General features: G+C 39.7%; 1 protein-coding gene across 1 annotated transcript in view; it reads right to left on the minus strand.

The window, feature by feature from the left end:
• The window catches only part of Pard3b (par-3 family cell polarity regulator beta), a 1,086,921-nt gene that overhangs the window by 421,109 nt on the left and 642,536 nt on the right, over positions 1–23,276 (minus strand). Inside the window, exons 14-15 of the mRNA XM_045147062.1 lie at positions 16,785–16,884; positions 7,312–7,427 (exon numbers count right to left, since the gene is read on the minus strand). Of these exons, the coding sequence (XP_045002997.1) occupies positions 7,312–7,427; positions 16,785–16,884 (216 nt within the window). The remainder of the gene's footprint in view (positions 1–7,311; positions 7,428–16,784; positions 16,885–23,276) is intronic.

The following is a 23,276-nucleotide window of genomic DNA, read 5'->3' on the forward strand; positions in this document are numbered from 1 at the left end:
GAGATTTCACTTACTTAAAGGAGGTCTGGTGGCAGTCACCATTTTTTTTTTTTTTTTTAATTTTCACTTCACAGACATGGAACTCTTGTGAGGATCAGCACTGAGATCAGTGGCTGTTTCTGGAATTCATCAACTGTGAAAATCAGTAATTTGCTTTCTTTCTTCCAGTGTGCAGTTGACTCTCGCTAATTTCTGATAATCAAGGACAGCCACTGTATGATCACAGGCCTCTCAGTGCACAGGGACAACACATCCCTGACAGCCTTGCTTTTCCAGTTGGAACATCATTCTTTTCTGTGCTCAAAGATAAAATTAACATAGGGATTGAGTGGCTCTGCTTTTCCACCTGACATCTGTTAGTTGCTCCAAACAATGGGCCATCACACACTTCCTTTTTATGTTTGAAAAAGCCGGGCTGTCTAAGTCTTACTGGAATTTGCCAGCTTCCTGGTAGCCAGTGGTTTCGCTCTTCCTCTTTTAAATTACTGTCAGTTTTCTTTTCATACCATTTGATCCTCTTCCTCTCTGCCATGACTGGCAGGGTGTTCCAGAAGCAGCCACACCAGTGTCTTTAATTGCCTCTTCTCTTTCCCCTCTCTGAGATAAGTTATCATCATCACATCAGAAGATCAGTTTGGAATTCTTTCCTTAACTCTTGAACCTTTCCTGTCCTGTCCTGGTTTTAATCTAGGCTCACACAGCAACTATCATTTCTCCTTTCACCTACTTGTTTTGGGAGCTCCATTCATTTCCCTTCACCAGCTTGGGTTTTGTTTTGCATTTGAAGTCACACTTATAGCCAAATGGCAGTGACTGATTCAGCTTTTACTTCCATAAGAGTTACTGTTTATAGATAGATAATAAAGAAGACCCTTGGAAATAAAATTATATTAAATGTTGATATATAACATATTTATAAACTAGTATTATATTATCAGAATATATCAATTTACAAAAATTTTGTGTTCAGTCTGCAAGATACTTCCTTATTATCAAGAACACATATACAAGTACCTCATTATAAACATTATTTACAAAACACAGTAGAAGGGTAGAGTGGAGTTAATTAACTTATTTCATTTCTATCTATGATCTGAAAGATGCCAAATTACTCTCTAAGAGGAATATATGACATACATGAATACAATACATTCAGGATTTATCTCTAATATTTACTTTTATAAGCATGAGAAATAAGTTGAAACTATAGAGTTTGCTTCAACTTGGGGTTTCTACAAGTGTTCTCTAGCCTTAAAGAATGTAGAACAATGTTTGCGATAGCTAGAGGCCCTAGCGCCCCTCATTCTCTCTCTATCTGCCTCTTTCATTCTCTCTCTCTCTCTCTGTCTCTCTCTCTCTCTCTCTCTCTCAAATAAATAAGTAAATAAATAAATACATTTCATAGATGTAGAAGAAATTACTAACAATAAAGAAAAATACTGAATTTCTGACCCTGAAAGACAATCAGCCAACCCAACTCTCTTAGGAGTTTAGGGAGAGCTATTCAAGGTACACACATTAGATTTTGGAGACTGGAATATGGCATGTTAACAATCTTAATTGTCAGGAAACTTCCAAAACTTTCTCCTGACTACCTCATGCATCCCTGTGTACTCATTTCCTCCCACTGAGAAAGGCACTGCCCTCTCCTCACCATGTCACAGACACCCCTCTCCCCACCCTCTGAAACTGGATGGAGTTTGAGTCTGACTGGAAAAAAAGGACAGAAAATTCTTAAAGCATCTTGTGGGAAACAGTGTTTTAAACTTAACTTTGAATGGGGCTATAGATTAGGTCAACAAAGGGGCCAAAATCCTGAAGTGCTGTCCCTTGAATAATTGAGACTAATACTTAAACAGTGTTATGGGGTCATAAAACACCAAGCCTGGAAATTAAAGATTTTTGTGCCTCATCAAAAAGTCTTTGAATGTAACTCCCTGGCGTCCTGCCAATAAGGGCAGCTCATGGGGGAAACCCTGTGCCAAAGGCCAAAAAGGCAGCTGTGTTATTCAGCTTCTGAGAGCTTCCAACTCAACACCCACACAGGCTCAATTATGAACAAATTAAAGGGATCCAGACTGAACATAGTAATTCTGGTAATTTAAATAAATAGAGGAAAGTCGGCAATTAATAGGGAAAGATTGATTTTCTGGAAAACCCAAAACCAAGTATCTGCCCAATCCCCCTAATTGTACCCTAACCCCTTTGAATGGTAATGTTCAATTATTTAAAAAATAAATTTCTTTTCCTTATCATTTTAATCATTGTTGATCTAGCTTAAACATGACCACATGTGTGCCAGCAAAAATATCGACATAATACTGAAGCAAAACAGCCTCTAAATATTCTGCCGTGGCTATGTGGACACTAAGAACACTGAGGAAAACTTCTACCAGTGTTATAGCTACAGGTTAGAGCACAGGTATGATGGTATTCATTTCTACCACAGTTTTTGGTTACATATCTATAGAAAATGAAGAGGATACCTTACATTCAGAGAAAAATCTAGTCATTCAGAAACAACCAAGATTAACTTTGTGCATACTAGCAAGTATGCTTGTATCTATTTTATTAAGAAAAAACTATATATACCTTTATCCTGTATATATCTTTACAAATTACATTAGAAAATTCAATAAACCATGCCCTATTTAAAGAAAAAAGGAACTAATGCAAAAAGTTTAGGCAGCTGAGACTAAAAAGCAGCTTAGTTAACCCGCTAAAGTATTTTTATCAGGAGCCAACAGCAATCATGATTACTGGAAACTCGCATACACACATACACACACACACACACACACACATACACACACACACAGTAGGAAACTTTCTGTCTAATATTTTAAACTCATTTTGATTATCTGACTTGAGAGCTCATGAGGAATAAGTACATGTGATAAACCAAAGAAAATTTACTTTAAAAATTTAAAGCTTTGGGCTGGAGAGATGACTTAGTGGTTAAGGAGCTTGCCTGTGAAGCCTAAGAACCCAGGAACAATTCCCGAGTGCCTACATAAAGCCAGATGCACAAGGCGGCACACACATCTGGAGTTTGTTTGTAGTGGCTAGAGGCCCTGGCATGCCCGTTCTCTCTCAAATAAACAAAGGTAAAATCTGAAAAAAAAAGTAAAGCTTTTATTTGATAAAGAAAGATCAGAGGAAGATTACCCATAAGTAACCAAAATTAAAGGTAACAACATAATTTACAGAGGATGGTGCCAGCACAGAGCAGACCAGCATGCCTACAAACCCATTTGTGTATGTGAGGAAGCTTGACACTGTATTCCGAGTTAATAGGAGGAAGATGGAAATGTCAAATATTGTTAGCAAATTTGTTATTTTTGTGGAGAAAAATTATCCCGTCTCACATGCTGTCCGAAAGTATTCTATAGGGCACAAAGCCTCTAGAAGGAAATAAATGAGATGGACATAAAACCTAAGAGTGAAAAAGAAGAAAAGATGGGGCCTTTGACTCTAAGTCTGAAACACTTTTATGATGAAGGATATCGAGATTTAACAGGTAATGATTTGTAACATTATAACAACATTCTAAAACTAAAAGAGGAAAAATAAATGTAACATGGCAAAGAACAACTATGTCATTTACAAAATAATATGCAAATGGCTACACAAACAAACAAAATAAAACTTAATCAAGCTCCAGTTCCATTTAAAGAGGAAAAGCAAACGTTTCCAGAGACATCCATGCGACCTGGACGTACGCATGGCTGGGTAAGTGGGGTTCTTCCCTGGCTTTACGCATACCAAACCATTTGAAAACAGATGTGTGCCTGGTGACCAGAGAGCAGAGGTGGAATGCAGAGGCTAAAGCTTTCATAGTAAGACTTGCTTATGTTTGGAAATGTAAGTGAAAGTAATTGGAACCCTTTAAAAGTCACTTGAACATATGAAAAAAAATGACTCAATATACAGGCGAAAACACTGAGTTTGATGCAGTAGCAAGATTGGAATAAAGATGTGGCCCACGAGCCTTTGAAGACTACAGAGTTTTATTGGTGGGGGTGGGGCACAGGCTCTGCTCTGTGGGCCTTTAACTCAAGACCACCTTGCTTCTGTGGCTGTGACACCACAGTGAGGTCCTGGGACCTTTTTAGGAAGGAATAGCCTGCATAAGTTAATTATGGAATAAACTAGAAGGTTTATCCTGTTTTGTGCGTGTCTGTACATGTTTGTATGTATGTAGGCACATGTGTATGGAGGAGGCTAGAGGTCGACATAAAAAATTTTTTTTTCCCCATCACTACTATCCACCTTATGTTTTGGCACAGGATCTCCTACCGAACCTGGAACGCATCTGTTTGGGTCGAGTAACTAGCCAGCAAGCCCCCGGGAGCCTTCTGTCTCCAGCTACTCATCATGGGGATTACAGGGCACACCACTGTGCCCAGCTTTTCATGTGGGTGAGGAGAATCTGAATTCAAGGCCTTGTGCTTGCCCAGCAAGGACTTTATTGAAGGAGCCATCTCCCCAGGCCTTAGAAGATTTATTTTTTTTATTTTTGACTGTATGAAACAGATTTTTTTTCCTCCAAGTAAAAAATAAACATACTTTGGTCTTCAGCATAAATATTTAAGTTTTTTTTTTCTTTTATTTTTTCCCTTCAATGTTGGGGCTTGAACCCAGGACCTTTCACACTTTACACAAACACTCTATGAACTAAGTTCTATCCTCAGCCCAAGTATATATAAAGCTAAATCTCAATTCTACCAAGTGGAAAATTTCTCTAAGCATTATCACTAATCCATTTCATTTTAAACTATATATATTTATTTATAATCAGGGCCATCTATGATAAACACAATGTTCAACTTTTCAAATCAATGAGTAAGAAACGTCCATTGTTTGTCACTGGAGTGTCACTGATTTTTCTCACTGCAAAAGTCCACACTTAAAGCTTCTCCATTGCCCATGCTGGGGAGAAGGGACAGGGAGAGTCATAGAATACTCACTCCTAAAATCTTCTGTGAGACTTAGGTTTAAATTGGTATTTCCTGGAAAGGGCTCCATTTCAATAATTACTGGAAATATATATATATATATTTGGTTATTTTGAGGTAGGGTCCCTCTCTAGACCAGGCTGACCTGGAATTCCCTATGTAGCCTCAGGGTGGCCTCAAACTCACAGCGATCCTCTTACCTCTGAGTGCTGGGATTAAAGGCTTGCGCCACCATGCCTGGCTCTAAGGATATTTTTATAGCATATGACTAAATTGCTCTTTTGTTGTGGTATATTTTAACCAAAGTTCTATAAGTCTAGAACTCATGTTCTCAAAGCTGAATTAGCTCATCTACTGAGTTGTGTAATTGAATAAATGCTTCTACTGCTGTCTGTTAAAGTTTATAAACAAAACCATGCAATGGAGGAATGCTAACATGCATATTTTGCAAAGATGATTTCAACTTAATAGAGAAGAAATTCTCAAAAGTAAAGTTTTAGCAATATAAATAATAGAAATATTTTTGGACGTGACTAGGTTTTTATAATTATTTTATAAATTTGACAGCACAATTTTCTTCTCAAAATAGATGCTATGGGGCTGGAGAGATGGATGGCCCAGAGTTTTAAGTGTGTTTCCAGTGCAAGCATGAGAGCCTGGGGGGGAGGGGTTTAAAGAACCTGAGTTGATTCTGCAGAACCCCAGTAAACAACTGGGCATGGCCACACACACCTGCAATCCCAGTCTCCAAGGGATCAGAGGTCAGGGCATTGCCCGGGCTTCTGTAAAGCAGCAAGGTTCGGTATCAGTACAAGACTCAAACAAGAACTGGTGGAAGGGTAATGGAGATAGACCCCCAAATGTACTGCACTGGTCACTGTAAGTGACCACCACCACTCACCCAGCAGGCAAAAGCATGGGCACCATAAGAGTACACACACACACACAAGCATATACCACACACACATTACATTCACACATATACATAAGCAAAAAATATTGATGTATTATTTTTGTCTTTTACAGATTTTAGAATTATGATACTAGTCACATTTTCAATTAAATGAGGAAAACAGCAATATATATCTCTCCCCAAAATTAAGTGCAGTTTTTATTCATTCATCTTCTTTATGGAAGAAAGTGGGAAGACAGAGCAGGAAATGTTTGTCAAGCACTTCACAAAAATGAATTGCTCTTTAAATTATTAGTAATCACAGATGTCACTGTCATACATTATCCTCTGGTTTGTCAGTAGTTCACGCTTGAGAAAATACCCTATGACCAGTGTTCAGGCAGTATCCTCCTTAAGGCTTTCTGTCTCACTATAGGCGATTAAAGTGAGTGCTTCCCAACGACTTAGTTAATTTATAGAAAATAGAATCAATTTCTCTTGTTTCATTGTGATTGAACCTTTTCCTGAACTCTTATAAATGAACAGCAGATAAGCACTATTTATCAGATCATTTTGTGGAACTTGTGGTTTTGATTATTCTATTTTCTTATTGCTATTAATGAAAGATATAATATGCCCTGAGGGGGGAAAAAAAAGCAAATGCAGAGGGTGGCCTCTGAAAATTCAAGAAGCAGTGAATATTTGGCTATGAATTTATTTTGCATTTTCTCTTTAAAAGCCTGAGGGGAGGCACCAATGTCCTTGGATGCCTTAGATGTCTTGCAGAGCCCTGTGTTCCATGGCCTGGTCTATACCATTGCCAAAGTCTGAGCCTCCCGTGGAAGCAACAATTGCCCCCAAATTCCCTGTAGTGCTCAGAATTTCTATAACGTTGTTTAGGCACCACCCCAGAGTACCTTGCTCCTCTTAATCTGGCAAACCCAAAGGATGGTGCTACCACCCAGTGTCACAGGATTTGGGGATATTCATTGGTAAAGAGGAATCTTGTTCACCACTGCCTTCCCTATATACCATACATGGAGAAGAAGAGAAGATGGGAAGCACTATTTAGCCCCATTTTCTTCCCAGGTTCTGCAACAGCATGACCACCAGGCAGGAGATGCATTGGTGGAAGCCAGCATAAAACAAGGGCAGGTGATTTGAGGTTCGATGGCATTCAGATCCTCCAGAGGGAATCATGTTTTTCTAACCTATCAAGGGAGGGTGCTGTATGGACCACCTCATAAAAATAAATCATCCCCCTTTCCTTTGCAGAGGGAGTCACTGACCTTAGGTGAGTGAAAGGAGATAGGAGGGTGACCAGTATCCCTTGCTGTAACTTCTAAAGACCTTGTTCCCCTGTGGTTTGAGTTGAAGAAACAAAAAACCTGAACTTTGGGAAGATAGATGGGTGGAGACTGCAGAGTTGACCTGGATGTCACCTCCCCCTCACTTGCTTACCAAGGTCCATGCTCTTGGAGGCTTTCAGGTTAATTGATTCAGGCTGCATGGCTGGTGTCACAGATCTGAAGTTGATGTGCTGATCTGGAAAATATACTGCTGAATCCACACCAGAGCTGTGGAAAAAAGTTATATGTTATGTTTAGATTTAGAATAAAAGGGTGTGGGGGGGAGACAGAGGGATTCAGAGTCGCTCATCAGTTTTTCAACAGCATGCAGTCATGTATTTTAAGGCAGTTCTATCACAGGTCTCTTTTATGGGATCCAGCAGCTCTGTTTCCACATGTTTTATCATGCAGTACAATTTAAATAAAACATGCTCTGGTTAATATCGTGTTTCACTCTTCAGTGATTTCTGTTAATTGAGATCCGGGTATATCATATGTAACTTTAAGTGGGTAAGGGGTGCTTGGGAAGTCATGCCTTTCTAGTTGAACTTAAAAGTGGGACAAGAGGTTTCTGTGGGATAAGGTGATCTTCCTTTAAGAGCAAGTGAAAGGGCTTCTTCCTTAAAGAAAAAACCATCATGAATGACAGATGGCTACAGGAGATTAGTTTGTACTGATTTAGATGTATCCTCTACAAATAATGTTAATTCCAAGCAGATACTCTGCCCATCAGTAACAACAAAGGAAAGCACAGGAAGAGCACGGTTGACAATTGAGATCCAAATCCATCAGATGGCCATTACGGGCTCCCTGGTACTTGTGGTTAATCTAAAGCACTTTCTCTCTACCGAAGAGGATATTTATTTTGATGAAGGATATGGAGAATTATATAAAGAAATGATAGATAATAGCTTACTTCTTTGTCTTGAAATATATTGTAATTATACACTTCTCATAAGTTATGTTACATCTGCTTTGCCCTTTGGTACTCAAGTCTGTGAAAAACGTATGTGTGGTGGCTCACTTCAACATAACTTCTGTCCTGAGCTTGAACCTGTGTCCTTGGGAAATATGAAATGATCGAACTTGGGTTCTAAGTAGTCTGATATTTCAAACAATAAACAACAATAGTAACTATCTTGAATGAGAATCCATTTAAAGCACAAGGAAGAGTCTCAATATTTAAATTAAATACACCAGAGAAGGTTCATCTTTGGTATTTGATATTACCTGCCATCAGTGTTAAAGTGCAGCAATGATAATCTTGCTACACAAGAAAGTGAACCTTCACTATCATAATTAATGGGTAAAATTTTAAAATCCCAGGAAAGATAGCACATGACCCAGACAGAACAAGATGGGTCATGCATTTGGTACAAGATAGGGCTTGAGCAAGTTATTGGACCTCTCTGTACATCAGTGTGATTACTTAAGAAATAGTATAATGCTATTCTCTACTCTTAGGAGGCTGAGAAGATCAAATGAGTAAAGATTCGGCAATAGTATAGAAACTAGCATCTGGCACACAGTAAGTACTTATAGTGATGGTTAGTTAACATATAAGCAGATGAACAAATCAACCTGCTTTTGCTTCTCAAATGATTGTAAGAAGCCTCTCCAGTTACCTGTGTTTTTTTACAGTTTCTCAGCCATTGTTCTGTTATTGTCACATCCTCAGTATGGTTGTGACAGAAAGCCTCTCCCTGCTTCTCTCAGTTCACTATGATACCAGAAAGTATATGTAATATGATACCAGAGTGTCAGTACATGTAGCTACCAGTTTCCTCATGTTTAAAAGGGTAGTCATTGAATTGCTTTACAAAGCCCATATTGTAAATTTTAAATTGATTTAGATATGAGAAAAACTGAGAATGGTGTCTACACAAAGTAGCAACTTAATTAATGCTTATAATTATAATAAGTTAACAATCATTCCTTTTCATTTCTATGGGTGGTCTTTGAATGATACTCAAAGCACTCTCCAATGAAAATGGATACCTTTTTTTTTTTCATAAAAATCTCTTAGAAAGTTTAAGCCCACTCTTGGCAGGACTTGTTTCTTGGTATCAGAGTATACTTTCAATAGATGAGATCACTGGTCAGAAGAATGCACTCGGCATGGCACTCAGTGATGGTAGAATATGCCAATGCTGTGCTTAAGACCCATGCTGGTGTGGTCCAATGTAAATAGCCCTATTTTCCAGCTCATTTCAAGAACTCAGAGATGTTCCTAAGATCAAGAGCTTCTCTCTGACCCTTGGTGATGTGGAATCACTTACCTCTAAATGTGTTATTCGACCTCTATTTGCCCTTGGTTTCACTGTTTGATCTTTTGTGTTGATGCAGATTGAGTGTCAGAAAGACACATGGCCTTCACAGACTCAAAGAGTTTAAGAGGTGGAAGGGGTTAAAGGTCAGCTCATCTTTTAGATAAGAGTCTGAGGCCCAAAAAAGAGGACTGATGGTCCAAAGGGACTCAGCTGGTCAAGGGCAATGCCAGGACCAGGGTCATAAGCTTTGTTCAAAATGGTGGCCATTCTGAGATATTTATGATCCTGAATTGACAAAAACCACGCCTTTCCTTCTAAGGTGCTCATCTGCTTACCATCTCCTAAGCAGAGTGCACTTTAGGTTAGCTCTGGTTTCAGCAGAGGTGAATGAATCATGAAATAAGGAAAAGCCAAGCCATTTGTCTAAGCCAACGCTGTACATCTTAATGAGATCCTTCAGGGAAGATGTTTAGGACCAACATGAATATTCCTCTTTAAATCAAAGATCACACTGCATTCATTGACAGACTATGGCAATCTACCCAAGTGAGGACTTTGCTGGTTATCCCAATTCAGCATCTTAGATTATCTTACCAAAGGAGGCAATATAGACATAGCAAAAATAAGAGCCCACATTTCCTAAACCTTGGGGAAATACTGATACTTATTCCCATTTTAAAAGCAAGGCAAGGACTGGAGAGATGGTTCAGCAGTTAAGGTGCTTGTCTGCAAAGCCAAAGGAGTCAGTCAATTCCACATAAAGCAATATGCACAGGGTGGCACATGGGTCTGGTGTTCATTGTAGTGGCTACAGGCCATGGTGTGCCCATTGACATTTTCTCTCAGTGTGTCAAATAAATAAATAAAATAAAAGCAAGGCAGAAATACCATTTGATATAGTACTGTCAACTAGTATCTGTTCAAGTAAAGTAAATGTATTTTTATATGAATTTAGGCTATAATCAAGAATAGCCAGATGGGTAAAAGTTGTACAGCTAGGGCTGGAGGAGATGGCTCAGCAGTTAAAGGAGCTGTTTGCAAAGTTTGCTGTCATGGGTTTGATTTTCCAGTCTCTACATGAAGCCAGACACACAGAGTGACACATGTACCTGGAGGTCATTTGCAAATCTACGAGGTCCTAGTACAGCCATACTCCTCCACCCTTCCTGAACAAATACTTAAAAATATTTGTTTTTAAAAGTTGCACTGTACATATTAATGTAACCAATCTATTACATATATATGTAATATCTATATCTATCACACACATATCTATATCATTTATCTATCTATGTATCTATCTATCCATCCATCTGCACAAATGATTATGCTCATTAATTTGATCATGTTGTACACATCTGTTCGTATTATTTTGATTGTGATCACATGTACAGTTTGAAAATGTTCAGTAGAGGGATCCTGTTTGCCTTGGTGCAAAGTGGAAATGCAAAATAAAGCTGCTGTCATACTGGCAGATATTTAAGGAGGGAAGAGTGGATAATATAAGACATTATGGTATTAGAAATAATGAGTGCAGTATTGAGTTTGCTAATGTGAAAATATTTTGAGCATGTAAGTTAGACTGGTAAAAATCATTCATAATTTTATGTTACCATACCGAAAGTGTTCAGAGTGAGGATGACACAATGATTAACTATAAAATATGACACATTTTAATTTTGAAGGGAGTTAGCATGTGCTCATGGCTGAGTGGGCTGCAGTGGAAGCTCTGGGAAGCTGCAAGTTGACAGCAGGCCAAAGACATGTCCTAGATAAAGGCCGTGTTTTCATCATGAACAACCAGGGAATCTATCAAATAGAAATGATAGTCAATGTCAAATTATGCTGCATAATGAATAAATAAGGGTAGCATGAAGCAGATGTCAGTGTCCTGAATAAGAATATGTAATATGAAGGACACAGAAGAGCCATCAGTGAATGTTCAAGAGCGTGTGTGTGTGTGTGTGTGTGTGTGTGTGTGTGTGTGGAGCCTCAGTTGTTTGTGATTAGACTACAACAACTGGCTAGTTAAAGTGAGAATGAATGTAGGTCATGTGTATGAAGGAGAAAGGAAGAGAGAAAGAATATGAAAAATATTTTTGCCAAGCTATGAAGATCATTCAGCATATTCTCTCTTCATTGATTTGTCTTAAGCTCTTATTGGGATTTCTCAGTAAATATGCATTTTCTATATATTTTTTATTTAGATACACACACCCTAAAATTTTTCTAACAATCATTGGCATAATAGAAATAAGTTCAGTGATTTCTGATTTCTTGATTTCCTTTTGGTTCAAGTTGTAGGCATTAAATATGATCAAATTTTGTAGGTCTTTTATGTGCTTTCTTATGTTTTCTTTTCATTTCATTTCTTTTCTTTTTGGAAGGCAGGGAAACCTCCCTTGTTTAACCTCTGGCTCCCTTCCAGTCCTTCCTCCATCCCAGGCTTCACACATCCAAACTCCTGCTGCTGGTGGTCACCTAGGCAACGCAGTAGCTTAGAAGATGGCGCAGGTCACAGGATCCCGGGAGGATGAGAGTTGCAAAGCTTAAGATTTTTTTTCCCATCTCAAAAATGCCTCTGTTGAGTGTCCTTAGTGGCTCCACAATCCCCGTGGGGATAACTGGCATCCTCAATGAGGAGGTTCCCTTTGAGAGGGGCCAGGGATGAGGGTAAGGATGGTACTAATAAGTGCTGTTTACATAGTGAGTATGTCCATAGCTAATAGAAAGAAAAATCACGATGAAAAAAAACAGTCTCTGTTGAGCCAGGCATGGTGGTGCACGCCTTTAATCTCAGCATTTGGGAGGCCAAGGTAGGAAGATTGCTGTGAGTTCGAGGCCACCCTGAGACTACAAAGTGAATTCTAGGTCAGCCTGGACTAGAGTGAGCCTTTACTTCTAAAAAACAAAAACAAATAAATAAATAATTTAAAAGTCCACTCATACTATATCCTTAAAAAAAAAAAATGTCTCTGTCATCTCCTCTCTGCCTGTGTGGCTCCTCTCTTTCTCCAGGAATCGCTCTCTTCTTGCCAGTCTAATGTGTCTCCTTCTCCTATCCACTCAACACAAATGAAATTGCCCAAAACTTGACATTGCCTCCCCCTAGTCTTGAAATCCTCAGTGCTTCTCCACTGCTATCTAGAGAAGCAAGGAGCTTGCGAAACCTGCCTGGCAGTCAGCTGACTGATTCTCCCTGAACACATGAGGCAAACCCCTTCCACCATCCCTGCTTCCTTCCTTGTCTGCCTCTGGTGCTCCTCTCTCTGCATTGTCCATGCATTTTCCCACACAATCCCTCTTGTATAAGCTTCCCTGACCCTGTAGACAGAGCTGTGGGCTTGGCCCTTGGGGCTTTCAGGCAGTTTGCATGCAATGTTTTCTACAAAGCACCCTAATTACCTTGTGCCCTTCTTAAGAGGACAATGCATTTCTTATTGGCACAGGTGCTTTTAGTAACATTTTTTGTGTGTCTAGACCAAAGCTCCAGAGATTCTTTAGAATGGATGAATGAGGGACTTCCATTCAAGATGGCATCCACCTAACTGTGCCATACCTCCCGGGGAAGGAAAGGCAAGACATTTAGGGTTCATTGGTTCTTCCAGGGGTGAGCAGACTCTAAATAATCAAAGCATGGTCTCACTCATATGTGGCTTCTAACCTGAATCTGCCTGAGATGCTGACACACCTAATAAGCATCTCTAGGACCGGACAATAGGAAGGGTGAGGTGGGAGGAGAGGGTAAGGGAAGGGGTGGGGGACACAAAACTGGACCCAAATGGCAATGGCACCATAAAATTCTACATCCTGAAAGACAGACTAAATGGTTAAACCTTCATCAGGTCCTTAGAGGGAACACCTGAATCACAGGGCCCTGGAGAAAGTATGATGAAGACTAACCTTAATCTTCTCCTGTTTATCTCTTGCCCTCTTCTCTCTCTTTATCTCTTTTATATTACCCACATTTTTCTTCCTTCTTTCTCTTGGTGCTGGCCTATAACTCCCAGTACCAGCATGTGGTTAATATCTACAATGAGCTGTTGATCAGAGAGTCCTACAAGATTTCCCAAAAGAAGACAGATTTCTGTCAGAGTATTTGATGGCCCACCAAAGGTTAATGGTAAGACCCTACTGCTGAGACACCATATGCTGCTGATACAGAACATGGAATGACCTGGCTAGAATCTGAAAGAGAGTCAGTCCCCAGACAGTTAGCTCATCTAGTGCCAGAAGTTGCTACATGAGTGGCTGAGGGAGAAATGACCACCATCTGTACAAGCAACTTGTGCTCTTAGCTACTCAGCAGAAAACAACCTGATGTGATGCTCACACAAGTGCAATAGTGGTGGGTAACCAACTGCTCTTGATGTGGCTAACTGATCTGCACAGTAGAATGGAACTCACAGCTGGAGCTGAGAAACAAGTCAGAACCATATCCAAAAAAATGAGCCCACTCTCCATTATCAAGCTCCCACCAATCATGGGATAGAAAAGGGTGTACACCTTTTAAATTCTCCCTAAAATAATAATGGTTATCCTATTTATCTGGTGCTGACTTCACTCTCCATTGGAGAGTTTGCTTCACTTTCTCAGATGGACGCAGATCCTCAGGAGAGAATCAGCCCATCGCACCTCACCAGGGCCCCAGCTGAAACCAGGAGTAGTAATTTGGGAAATGAGCAAGAGTGCTGCTTGCTTGGTAAACCTGGTACCAGCACACCGATGAAGGAAATAGACACAGAGAACACTCAACACCTACCAAACCAGATATCCAGAGACATGGAGACTCCCAAGACCTCATCACTGAAGTAGTGCTAAAATGAACCCAACATGGCTCAGGGAAATTCGTGGAAGAGGGGGCAGAAAAACTGTTAGAGCCACATGTTGGGACATTATGCACAGGGGCATTGTCTCTTGCCCATAACTGATGGCTTATCCCACAATGCATGACCCACACTTCCCAATGAAGAGGGTCCTTGCAGAGGATGGAGGACAGGGAAGAGGCTAATGATGGTACCAACATGGCTGTTTACACCCTGTGTACATAACTAATAAAAAAATGAATGGTTGAATGAGTGAATGATTGAATGAGTGACTGAAGAGCAGAGGAGAACACCATACTAGTGGCTGAAAGGAGGTGACTACTAATATACAAGATGATAGTTCTAGCAAAGTAGTGAAGCAAAAGCTTAAATACAGAAGTCTGGTGTGTGTGTGGGGGGGGGTGTTAAAAAGTGAAAAGGAAGTTATGAATTCATACCATGAAATGAAGATGTATAGTGGTGAGGTGAAATATAAGCTTGCCCAGCCAGCCCCATCCTGAGATCATAGAAAAAAAAAAAAAAGTAATTTGCAGAAAGAAGAAATCTGTGGAGAAACTGAACCCATAAAGACCACTCAATTCTCATAATTCACTCTCCTTGAAGCCTATGAACTACAATTCTCCTCTAAAAGGTTCTTACCTGAGAATTCCTCCACCCTCCCTTGCAGAGGTCCCCCTGCCCTCTCACCGCCATTGCAAGAGCAAGCATCCACAGCCAGTTGTCTCAGGTGGGTGCTCCACCCATGCTATAGGCATTAGAAACCAGGACCTGACGAAGCCTGTTGTTTGTTAAACCTTACAACCCAATTATTTATATATTTTTAATATTCATTTTATATTTATGTTATATTTTATATTGTTTATGTTAATATGCTAGCCTCTGTCGACTGGCCATTCAAGTTGTACAAATCATCTTAGTTTTCTACCCCTGTGCTGCCCTCCCTTCCCTTCCCTCTCTGGAGTTTCATTCCTTCCTAGGCTCATCTTATATCCAACTTAAGTTGGAATTTAAGTTTCAGCTTGAAGACCTCATCTATTACACTTACCCTAAGTCTTCTGCCAGAAAGCATCCCTTTTTCCTTAAATGCCCTAAGCATTCTATCTACACTGTCCACTGAATGTCATGTTATGCCCACGAGACTTCTTGTTCCTTGAAAGCAGGGTTTCTCTCTGATTCTGTGCACCGTCCCAATAACTTTGCACATATTGTGAACATGGTATACTTAGTCAAGTAGAATAAATGAAAATACTTAAAATTTGATTTTTTTTAAACTTTATTTATTTGCAATCAGAAAGAGAGAGAGAGAGAGAGCAAGCGAGAGAGAATGAGAGTGGACACACCGGGGGCCTCCAGCTGCTGCAAATGAACTCCAGAGGTGTGTGCTGCTTTGGGCATATGGCTTTATGTGGGTACTGGGGAACCTAACTGGGGTTGTTAGGCTTTGTAGGCAAGCACCCAAAAATTGATTACTTTAATGCTACCAAAATCATTCTGGATTCAGGACTGTGTCATACTATGTACATAAATAAAAAATGCTAGATACATCCACATATTCTGGTGAGAAAGCCATAGAGATGATATTTCAGGGCATATTGTGATTATCAACTTAGTTCATGAAATCGTATTTGAGTAGAGTGGCTGATTTCAAAAATATAAGCATCAGAGACAGCTAAATATAGTAGGTTTCCCTCTGATAGAGTCAGCTGTGCTCTGCGGTTGTTTTATTTTTAGCAGATTGTATTAAAAAACATAATAGGAATGACACTAGCATTGCTGCAAGAAAAATGAAGAAATTTCACGGGATTATCATGGGACACAGAATGGTCTAAAATACACAGTTTTTAACAGCCATAATAAATACAGAAAATAACAAAGAGACAATTTAATGATTTTTAAAACTCATCAGAAGCACAAAATCTATGAATTCTACTAGTCAAATGGAATGTATGCTTAGTAAATCTCCCTCTCTCATGCTTATGTGAGTCTAAAAACTATTGATTTTTTTTTAGTTTCTATTATAGAATGGATATAATATTGGGTACCTGTTTCAATATTTTAGATTATATGGTGTTACTTTAATTTTTAGATTCCATCAACTTTCTTGGAACATCTATTTTTAAAATACCTTTAGGGCTTGCCAATTACAAGGAGAAAAAAAAAAAACAAAGCTTTATGTTTTCTCCATTTAATTTTAAACTTTCCCATGTAACTTTTCTTTGTGTTCTACTACTCTAGTTTTCAAATGTACAAAAGTAAGATCAACCATTTTCTTGGGTATTTTAATCATGCAATATGAATCTTTAAAAAAAATTCCAGGAAGCAAAATATGAACAATCTAAACTATTAGCCATGAGTAGCTTTCACTGGAAAGGAATTACAGAGACTATGAGATTTCTATTCTAGGATGAAATAGAGTTAGAATAAGGCTGCTGAGTTTTCCCAGAAACACCATAAAGGGGAACATTTACAATATATCATTTTATCGATACCTGTGGCTGTAATCTTCAAGGCCCAATTCCAGACCAGGCTGTGGTGGTGGTGATGGTGGTCCTTCCCTCTCGGTCCATCCATCATTGGGAAAAAAGAGGTCTATAAACAAAGAACGAATGAAGCTGTAGTAAACCAGAGGCAGGGCTATTCAGTGCCTGGTTATGCTCCATTCCATCTCTCAGACATGATTCTAACCAACACATAAACCGGCTTTGCAATAAATAAAGCTGCACAGAGCAGGAGGTTTCATATGAGAGAGAAGGTTCCTGTACGAGGAAACCTGTGCCTGCCAATATGTGTCATGCTGGTGACCTACTGACCACACTGGCAAATGAGTCCACACATTTTAGTGACCTTCTACCACTGATGAAAGCCTGCTTGCTACTCATTACTGGTGACTTCTCATAAGCCCATATTTTTTATTACTTAATATTTTGAAAATAAGACACTGTGATGGATATTCTGAATTATATGGTGATTTAGTCACTTACCTGAATGGGGGAAAAAAAAAAACCTGAATAAAGTACTTCGTGACCCAGTGTGTCTGCCACTTAAAACATAGAGGGAAAAGAGCAACCCTTTTCCCATGTTACATGAAGAAGACTTCCCTATTCTGCAGTGAAAAGAATATATATCTGGTCTTCACCTAGCTAGAAACAAACAAGGCATGATGAGATTTTATTGTATAGCAATGTGATAATAATTATAACAATACTAACTAATGCATGAAAAGTATTACAAACCGTTAGAGACAGGACAGGTGGTTTAGTAGTAGAGTTCTTGCCCAGGTTGCACAATGACCTGGGTGCCATTCTTAGAACCACAAATATAAAACAACATGAAATTGAAACAAAAAGAAATATCTTCAACAGAAGAGTTCAGTGGTTAAACAAGGCAGTGCATGTTCCAGCCACGGCTCATACAGGTAAAGTGCTAAGTGCTTGTAAAGGATGATTATTCCACAAATAAGACATTCTACTGTTCATCTTTTTAAGTGAAATATTTGATAAAATGTAGATGCTATTTGTCCCTGATGGATGGAATAATATATAAGTCTCTCTATCCTTGAGAACTGTATGTAGCTAGTAATATGCATAGGATGATTTATCTGTCTGCCAGATGTGATGGTACCTAAATATTAGTCCAGAAGTTCCTAGGAGGGTGTTTTGGATGAGACAACTTCTTAAATCAGTAGATTTGGTAAAATGTATTATCCTTTCTAAGAGAAATGAGTCTTATCCTGTAAGCTGATGAGCTTGAGAACAAAAAGAGGCCAGTCTTCCCCTTGAGTATGGGAATTCCTCCCACCTATCTGTCTTTAAGTTTGGATTGGAACCACACCATCAACTTTACTGGTTCTCAGGCTGCTGGACTCTGACTGAATGGAACTCCATCCACAAGCTGTGATGGATCTCTGTCTTGCTGATTCATCCTGCACATCTTGGACCTTGTCGATCTTCATAATCACATGGGCCATCTCCATTCAATACATCTCTTTATTTACATATATTCCTGTCAGTTCTATTGCTGTGTAGACTCCTGGTGAATATACCCAGCAAATATTTGCTCTAAGCTCTGCCCAGTGACTATTCTGGAATGGAGAGTTTGGTGACAGAGCTGACAAGATCCTAGAAACAAGGTTGGAAATAGGAGACTTGGCCAGCAGGTGTTTGGCTCAAAGAAACAGGGCAAACAAAGGTGGCCAGTACCATTACCCCTCAACTCCCATACTCCCATGATCCAGTAATTTGGTTGTAATAGTCACGAGGCAGCCAAGGCTTTCTAAGAGACACAGAGCAGAATGCCTGCACTGTAAATCGGCATATCACTTCTGCTGGCTTGAATGTATGTTTGTTTGTTTTTTATCTGCAGTCTCTCAGTCCATCTCCACCCTAATGGCACATACAGATATGCTCTGCTCAACTGCTGCTCAAGCACTTTTAGTTGTACACAGTGTCAGCAGAATACAAGTCTGTGACTTTGACAGCTGTGTTGGTTTGATTCAGGTGTCCCCCATAAACTTAGGTGTGCTGAATGCTAGGTTCCCACCTGATGGAGATTTTGGGAATCAATGTCTCTTAGAGGCAGTGTATTGTTGGAGGCATGCTTATGGGTATTATAGCAGATCCCCTTGCCAGTGTTTGGCAAACTCTCCTGTTCCTGTTGTACACCTGGTGTTGGCAAGAGGGGTGATGTCCATCCTCTGCTCACATCGTCGTTTTCCCTGCCATCATGGAGCTTCCCCCTTGAGCCTGTAAGCCAAAATAAACCTCTTTTTTCCCACAAGCTGCTCTTGGTTGGGTGATTTCTACCAGCAATGCAAACCTGACAGCAACAGTAATGTTGGTACTAAGGAGTGGTATCCTTTGCTGCTAGATACCTGACTGTGTGGCTTTAGCCTTTTGGAGCTGATTTTTGAGAGTAATATAGATGACTTTGAAACCTTGGCCTAAGAGATGCCTTGCAATGCTGTAAGTATAGCTTGATGGACTATTTTGGACAGAGTTGACAGACCTGAATGCAGTAAGAACTATGCACTGAGAGGTTTGGCTTGTGAGGGTGAGAAACAGCAGTGCCTGGACTGGTCTACAAGCAGTTTGTGTGAGAGGATTGCTATTGTAGTGAGTCCTGAGAACTTGTGCAGGGTTGCATTGAATAGAAATGAACTGGAGTGAGAAGAGGAATATGACACAGAAAAAAATGAAATCTTTGGGTGAACTGCTGCCCATTCAGCTGTAATTGAGAGATCACAACCTTTGAGATTGGGCCAGCTGACCTGCAGTGGGGCAACTAGAAGAAAGTAAACTCTTCTGAAGGGGCCTGAGTGCTCAAGGAGTATCCTGTTCTTCAAAGTCTTTATTCCTCCCCTGGATTAACAAATTGGCACCCTACTTGGTATTATGGAGTATAAGAAAAGCAGGGAAGAAAGGGTCATTGAGTTTGCAACATGGTCTTGTGTTTTGGAAATGGCCGCGGGCAGTGTGGAGCAGGTTTGCTGGATGCCTGCATGGAGACCCCCTGGAGCTGTGAGTATGAACCCTAGATTGCAATGGAGATCCAGTGGAGATGCCAGGACCACGAGATGGCTGCCAAGGAGAGCTGCTGGCCCTGGATGAAATTTTCCAGGACTGTGAGTAGCCTAGCTGGAGGGGCGGAATACAACTCCAGAGACTTGCTGGTTAGGATTATTGGATTTGGAGACTTGTCACTGGCTAGAGTTGTTTGTCTTGGAGGTACAGAATTTGATGTTTGCACTGATTGTTTAAATCTTGTATTGGTTGAATATTTCTTTGCTATTCCCAATGCCATCTTTTGTAGTGTGAATGTTTATTCTGTGCCATTATGGGTTTTTTGAGGGGATTTTGTTTTGGTATTATGGCTTAGTTAAAAGACCTTTATGGGGATGTTTGAACATCATTAGGATTGATAAAAACATATGAGGACTTTGAAAGTTGGAATTAATGCATTGCATTTTACATTGTGGCTGGTTATCAGTTTATAGGGGACAGGGGCAGAATGTGGTGGTTTGGTTCAGGTGTCCCCCATAAACTTAGACGTTCTGAATGCTAGGTTCTCAGCTCCTGGAGGCAGTGTATTGTTGGGGGTGGGCTTATGGGTGTTATAGCCAGTGTCCCCTTGTCAGTGTCTGGCACACTCTCCTGTTCCTGTTGTCCACCTGATTTTGGCCCACCCTCTGTTCATTTCATCATTTTCCTTTGCCATTGTGGAGCTTCCCCTTGAGTCTATAAGGTAAAATAGACCTTTTTTTCCCCACAGCTGCTCTTGGTCAGGTGACTTCTGCCAGCAATGCAAACCTGACTGCAACAACAGCCAACTTCATCTCCTGCTATACATTAGCCACTCAGGACTATGTACTGTGTCCTCACCACAGCCATGGTCTCGCCTTCTATCCATCTTCTATCCCTGGAAAACCTGCTACTTGTGAAACTACTAGCACACTCTCAAAGCCCGCCTCAAATGTGATCCACCCTATGAAGCCCATGTTGTCACTGGGATCTGATGTCCTTTTACATCAGTGGCAGAGAATATGCTTTATGGCACAAAGGTATGTACCACTTCCCAGCTCTCTGGGTTCCAGACTAGTTCTTTCTTATCAATGTGAGCCACCATGGTAAGTGCCATTCACAACCTCAGCAGTTAGGAGAGGGTAAAGCTTATCTACTTCTCTCTCTCCTCTTTCCACCAAATACTACTCAAAGGCCAATCTACTAAAGTGCCAGAAGATTGTGCAGCTGCCAATGAAATGAGCATTAGTCTTTTTGTTACTATATGAAGCACAAGACCCATGAAGCATTCTTCTCTTCCCACCAAACCTTACTGGACTATGATGTAATCAAAAAAATGTACACATTCATTGTCTTTATCCACTAACATTTTAGGCTTCTGTATTATTTGATATTGTGTAAATAGTTCCTGAATCACACAACATACTATGTTTGCAATGAGCTAACTGCCAACCTATCAAGTTATAATCTTCCATCTACATTTTTCTTACTAGACTCTACACAACTTCTGTCTTGTTCCTTTCCCTCATCTATTTCATACTCTTGTCAGGCTATTTTGAGCTTTATTACAATTATCACTTTAATAGTTATTACATTCCTATTAGCCATCTATTTTTCTTAAAGTGATGATAGGAACAGAGGGTAACATTTTAATTGATTCTGTGTACAATATATTTAGATACTATAAGAGATTATTTTTCCCTTGACTGCTAGCACTGCTAACAAACACTTTTGTTAATTCTGTCATTGTGCAAGTATAGAATTCTGATCTTCTACATATAGTATTTTCCAATTTCATTGAGTGTATAAAACCATAAACTCTCTAATCTGTGTGCATATGTCTGTAACTGTTGACAAAGTATATTCTAGTCACCACTTCATTACTTAATTTATGTTATTTGTTTTGTTGAGATTGATTTATCCAAGTTTATTTCAGAAAGATGGGAAAGAAAGATGACAGCTTTACATAAGTGGTCAGCAGGAAGAGTGAACCTAGTCTAAAGTTATCCTACCATTTGGCTTTACAAATAAAGTTTTGTTGAAAATAGCTATGACCATCTGTTTATGCATTATTTATGGCTACTTTCACACTCCAGTATCTGAGTTGTCAGGCAGAGTGTGATGACCCCTCCCTCAGACTCTTCTTGAGGGCAATAACTGTTGCTTCATCTCTGCTTAACTGAGCATGTGCTCTGTGTCATGAAGGTATCCAGTCAACAGGTGTCACATTTAAAAGAAGAATCCACTTTACAGTCTACAGTACAGACACAGTGCTTTCCATGCTGGACATGTGGGACGAATCCATGCTGGCTGCCAGAAGTGTACCCATCAGGGGAACTACTCATGTGTTTCCTCAAAGGATTCTAGGGACTACTCACAAATTTTTGGATTTGAGGTGGCTAGGAAAATTCTAAGATGACTTTGTGCTACTTATGGCAATGGGTGATTGGAGCTAAAGGTGGAGGGGAAACAAGAGAAGAACACAAAGGGGAAAGGAATACAAGGGGAGAAGCCATATGATGAGGGACAAGCACGCTTTAGGCAATTACTCATCCTAGAGTACAATCCACTAGCAAGATTCCTCAGAAAATACAGTGTTGGTATACCTTATTACCATTCAGATACCTAACAGGATTTGGTAGTGAGCCGCTGGGACACAGCCTCCATCCCTGTTACTATCTTGAACCACCAAATTAATTCCACAGTGGGCACATCTAGCAATTCTTCAACACAGATATTCTGGTATTGCAATTTTTACTAATGTTAGTTTTAAAAGTGCCTTTTCTGCATAACAGCTTGAATGGAATAAAATATAAAATTAAATAGCCAGCAAATTGTGGGTGGTATGTACTATTATTACAAAAATAGATTGAACACAGTATATCAACATTAGATATTTAAATATACAAAGGAAAGAAAAGAGGGAAGGAAAGAAAATTAATGTTTTGGCTGTCCCAGTTCCTCTCCTCAGTAGACATTACATTTCATCAAGTGAATCTTGTTTTTCTAAAAGGAGCACTTGGTCATGGGGAAGCAATACTCAGGGATCATGAGTCTCCATAGTCTGTTACACCTTCCATCACTCTGAAACTCAGGAGCTACCCACAGCTCTCAAAGTGTAAAATGTCATTAAGAATACAAAGAGGTAATTAGCATGATGCTGCTGGAGAGTATCATGTTTCCTTAATTCTGTTATAGGTGTGTTTATTTTTTCATCTCTAAGTCAACTGACTCATGTGAAAAGGGAGAGAATTTTACCTGACCCTTCACTTCAAATTTATTGAGTCTAGGTTTTGTTATGCCTATTTCTCACTAGTTAGTATGACATTACAGATACAAAAGGAGATTATAGATTTTTTTTCCCTCTACTTTCTTCAAACAAACCATGGTTAGTTTGTGTAGTATTTTAAGTGTATTGCCCCATGGACTCAGACTTGAATCTTGGGTCTCCAGTGAGTAAAGCTC

This window comes from Jaculus jaculus, chromosome 4, assembly GCF_020740685.1.
Source record: "Jaculus jaculus isolate mJacJac1 chromosome 4, mJacJac1.mat.Y.cur, whole genome shotgun sequence".
Lineage (NCBI taxonomy): Eukaryota > Metazoa > Chordata > Mammalia > Rodentia > Dipodidae > Jaculus > Jaculus jaculus.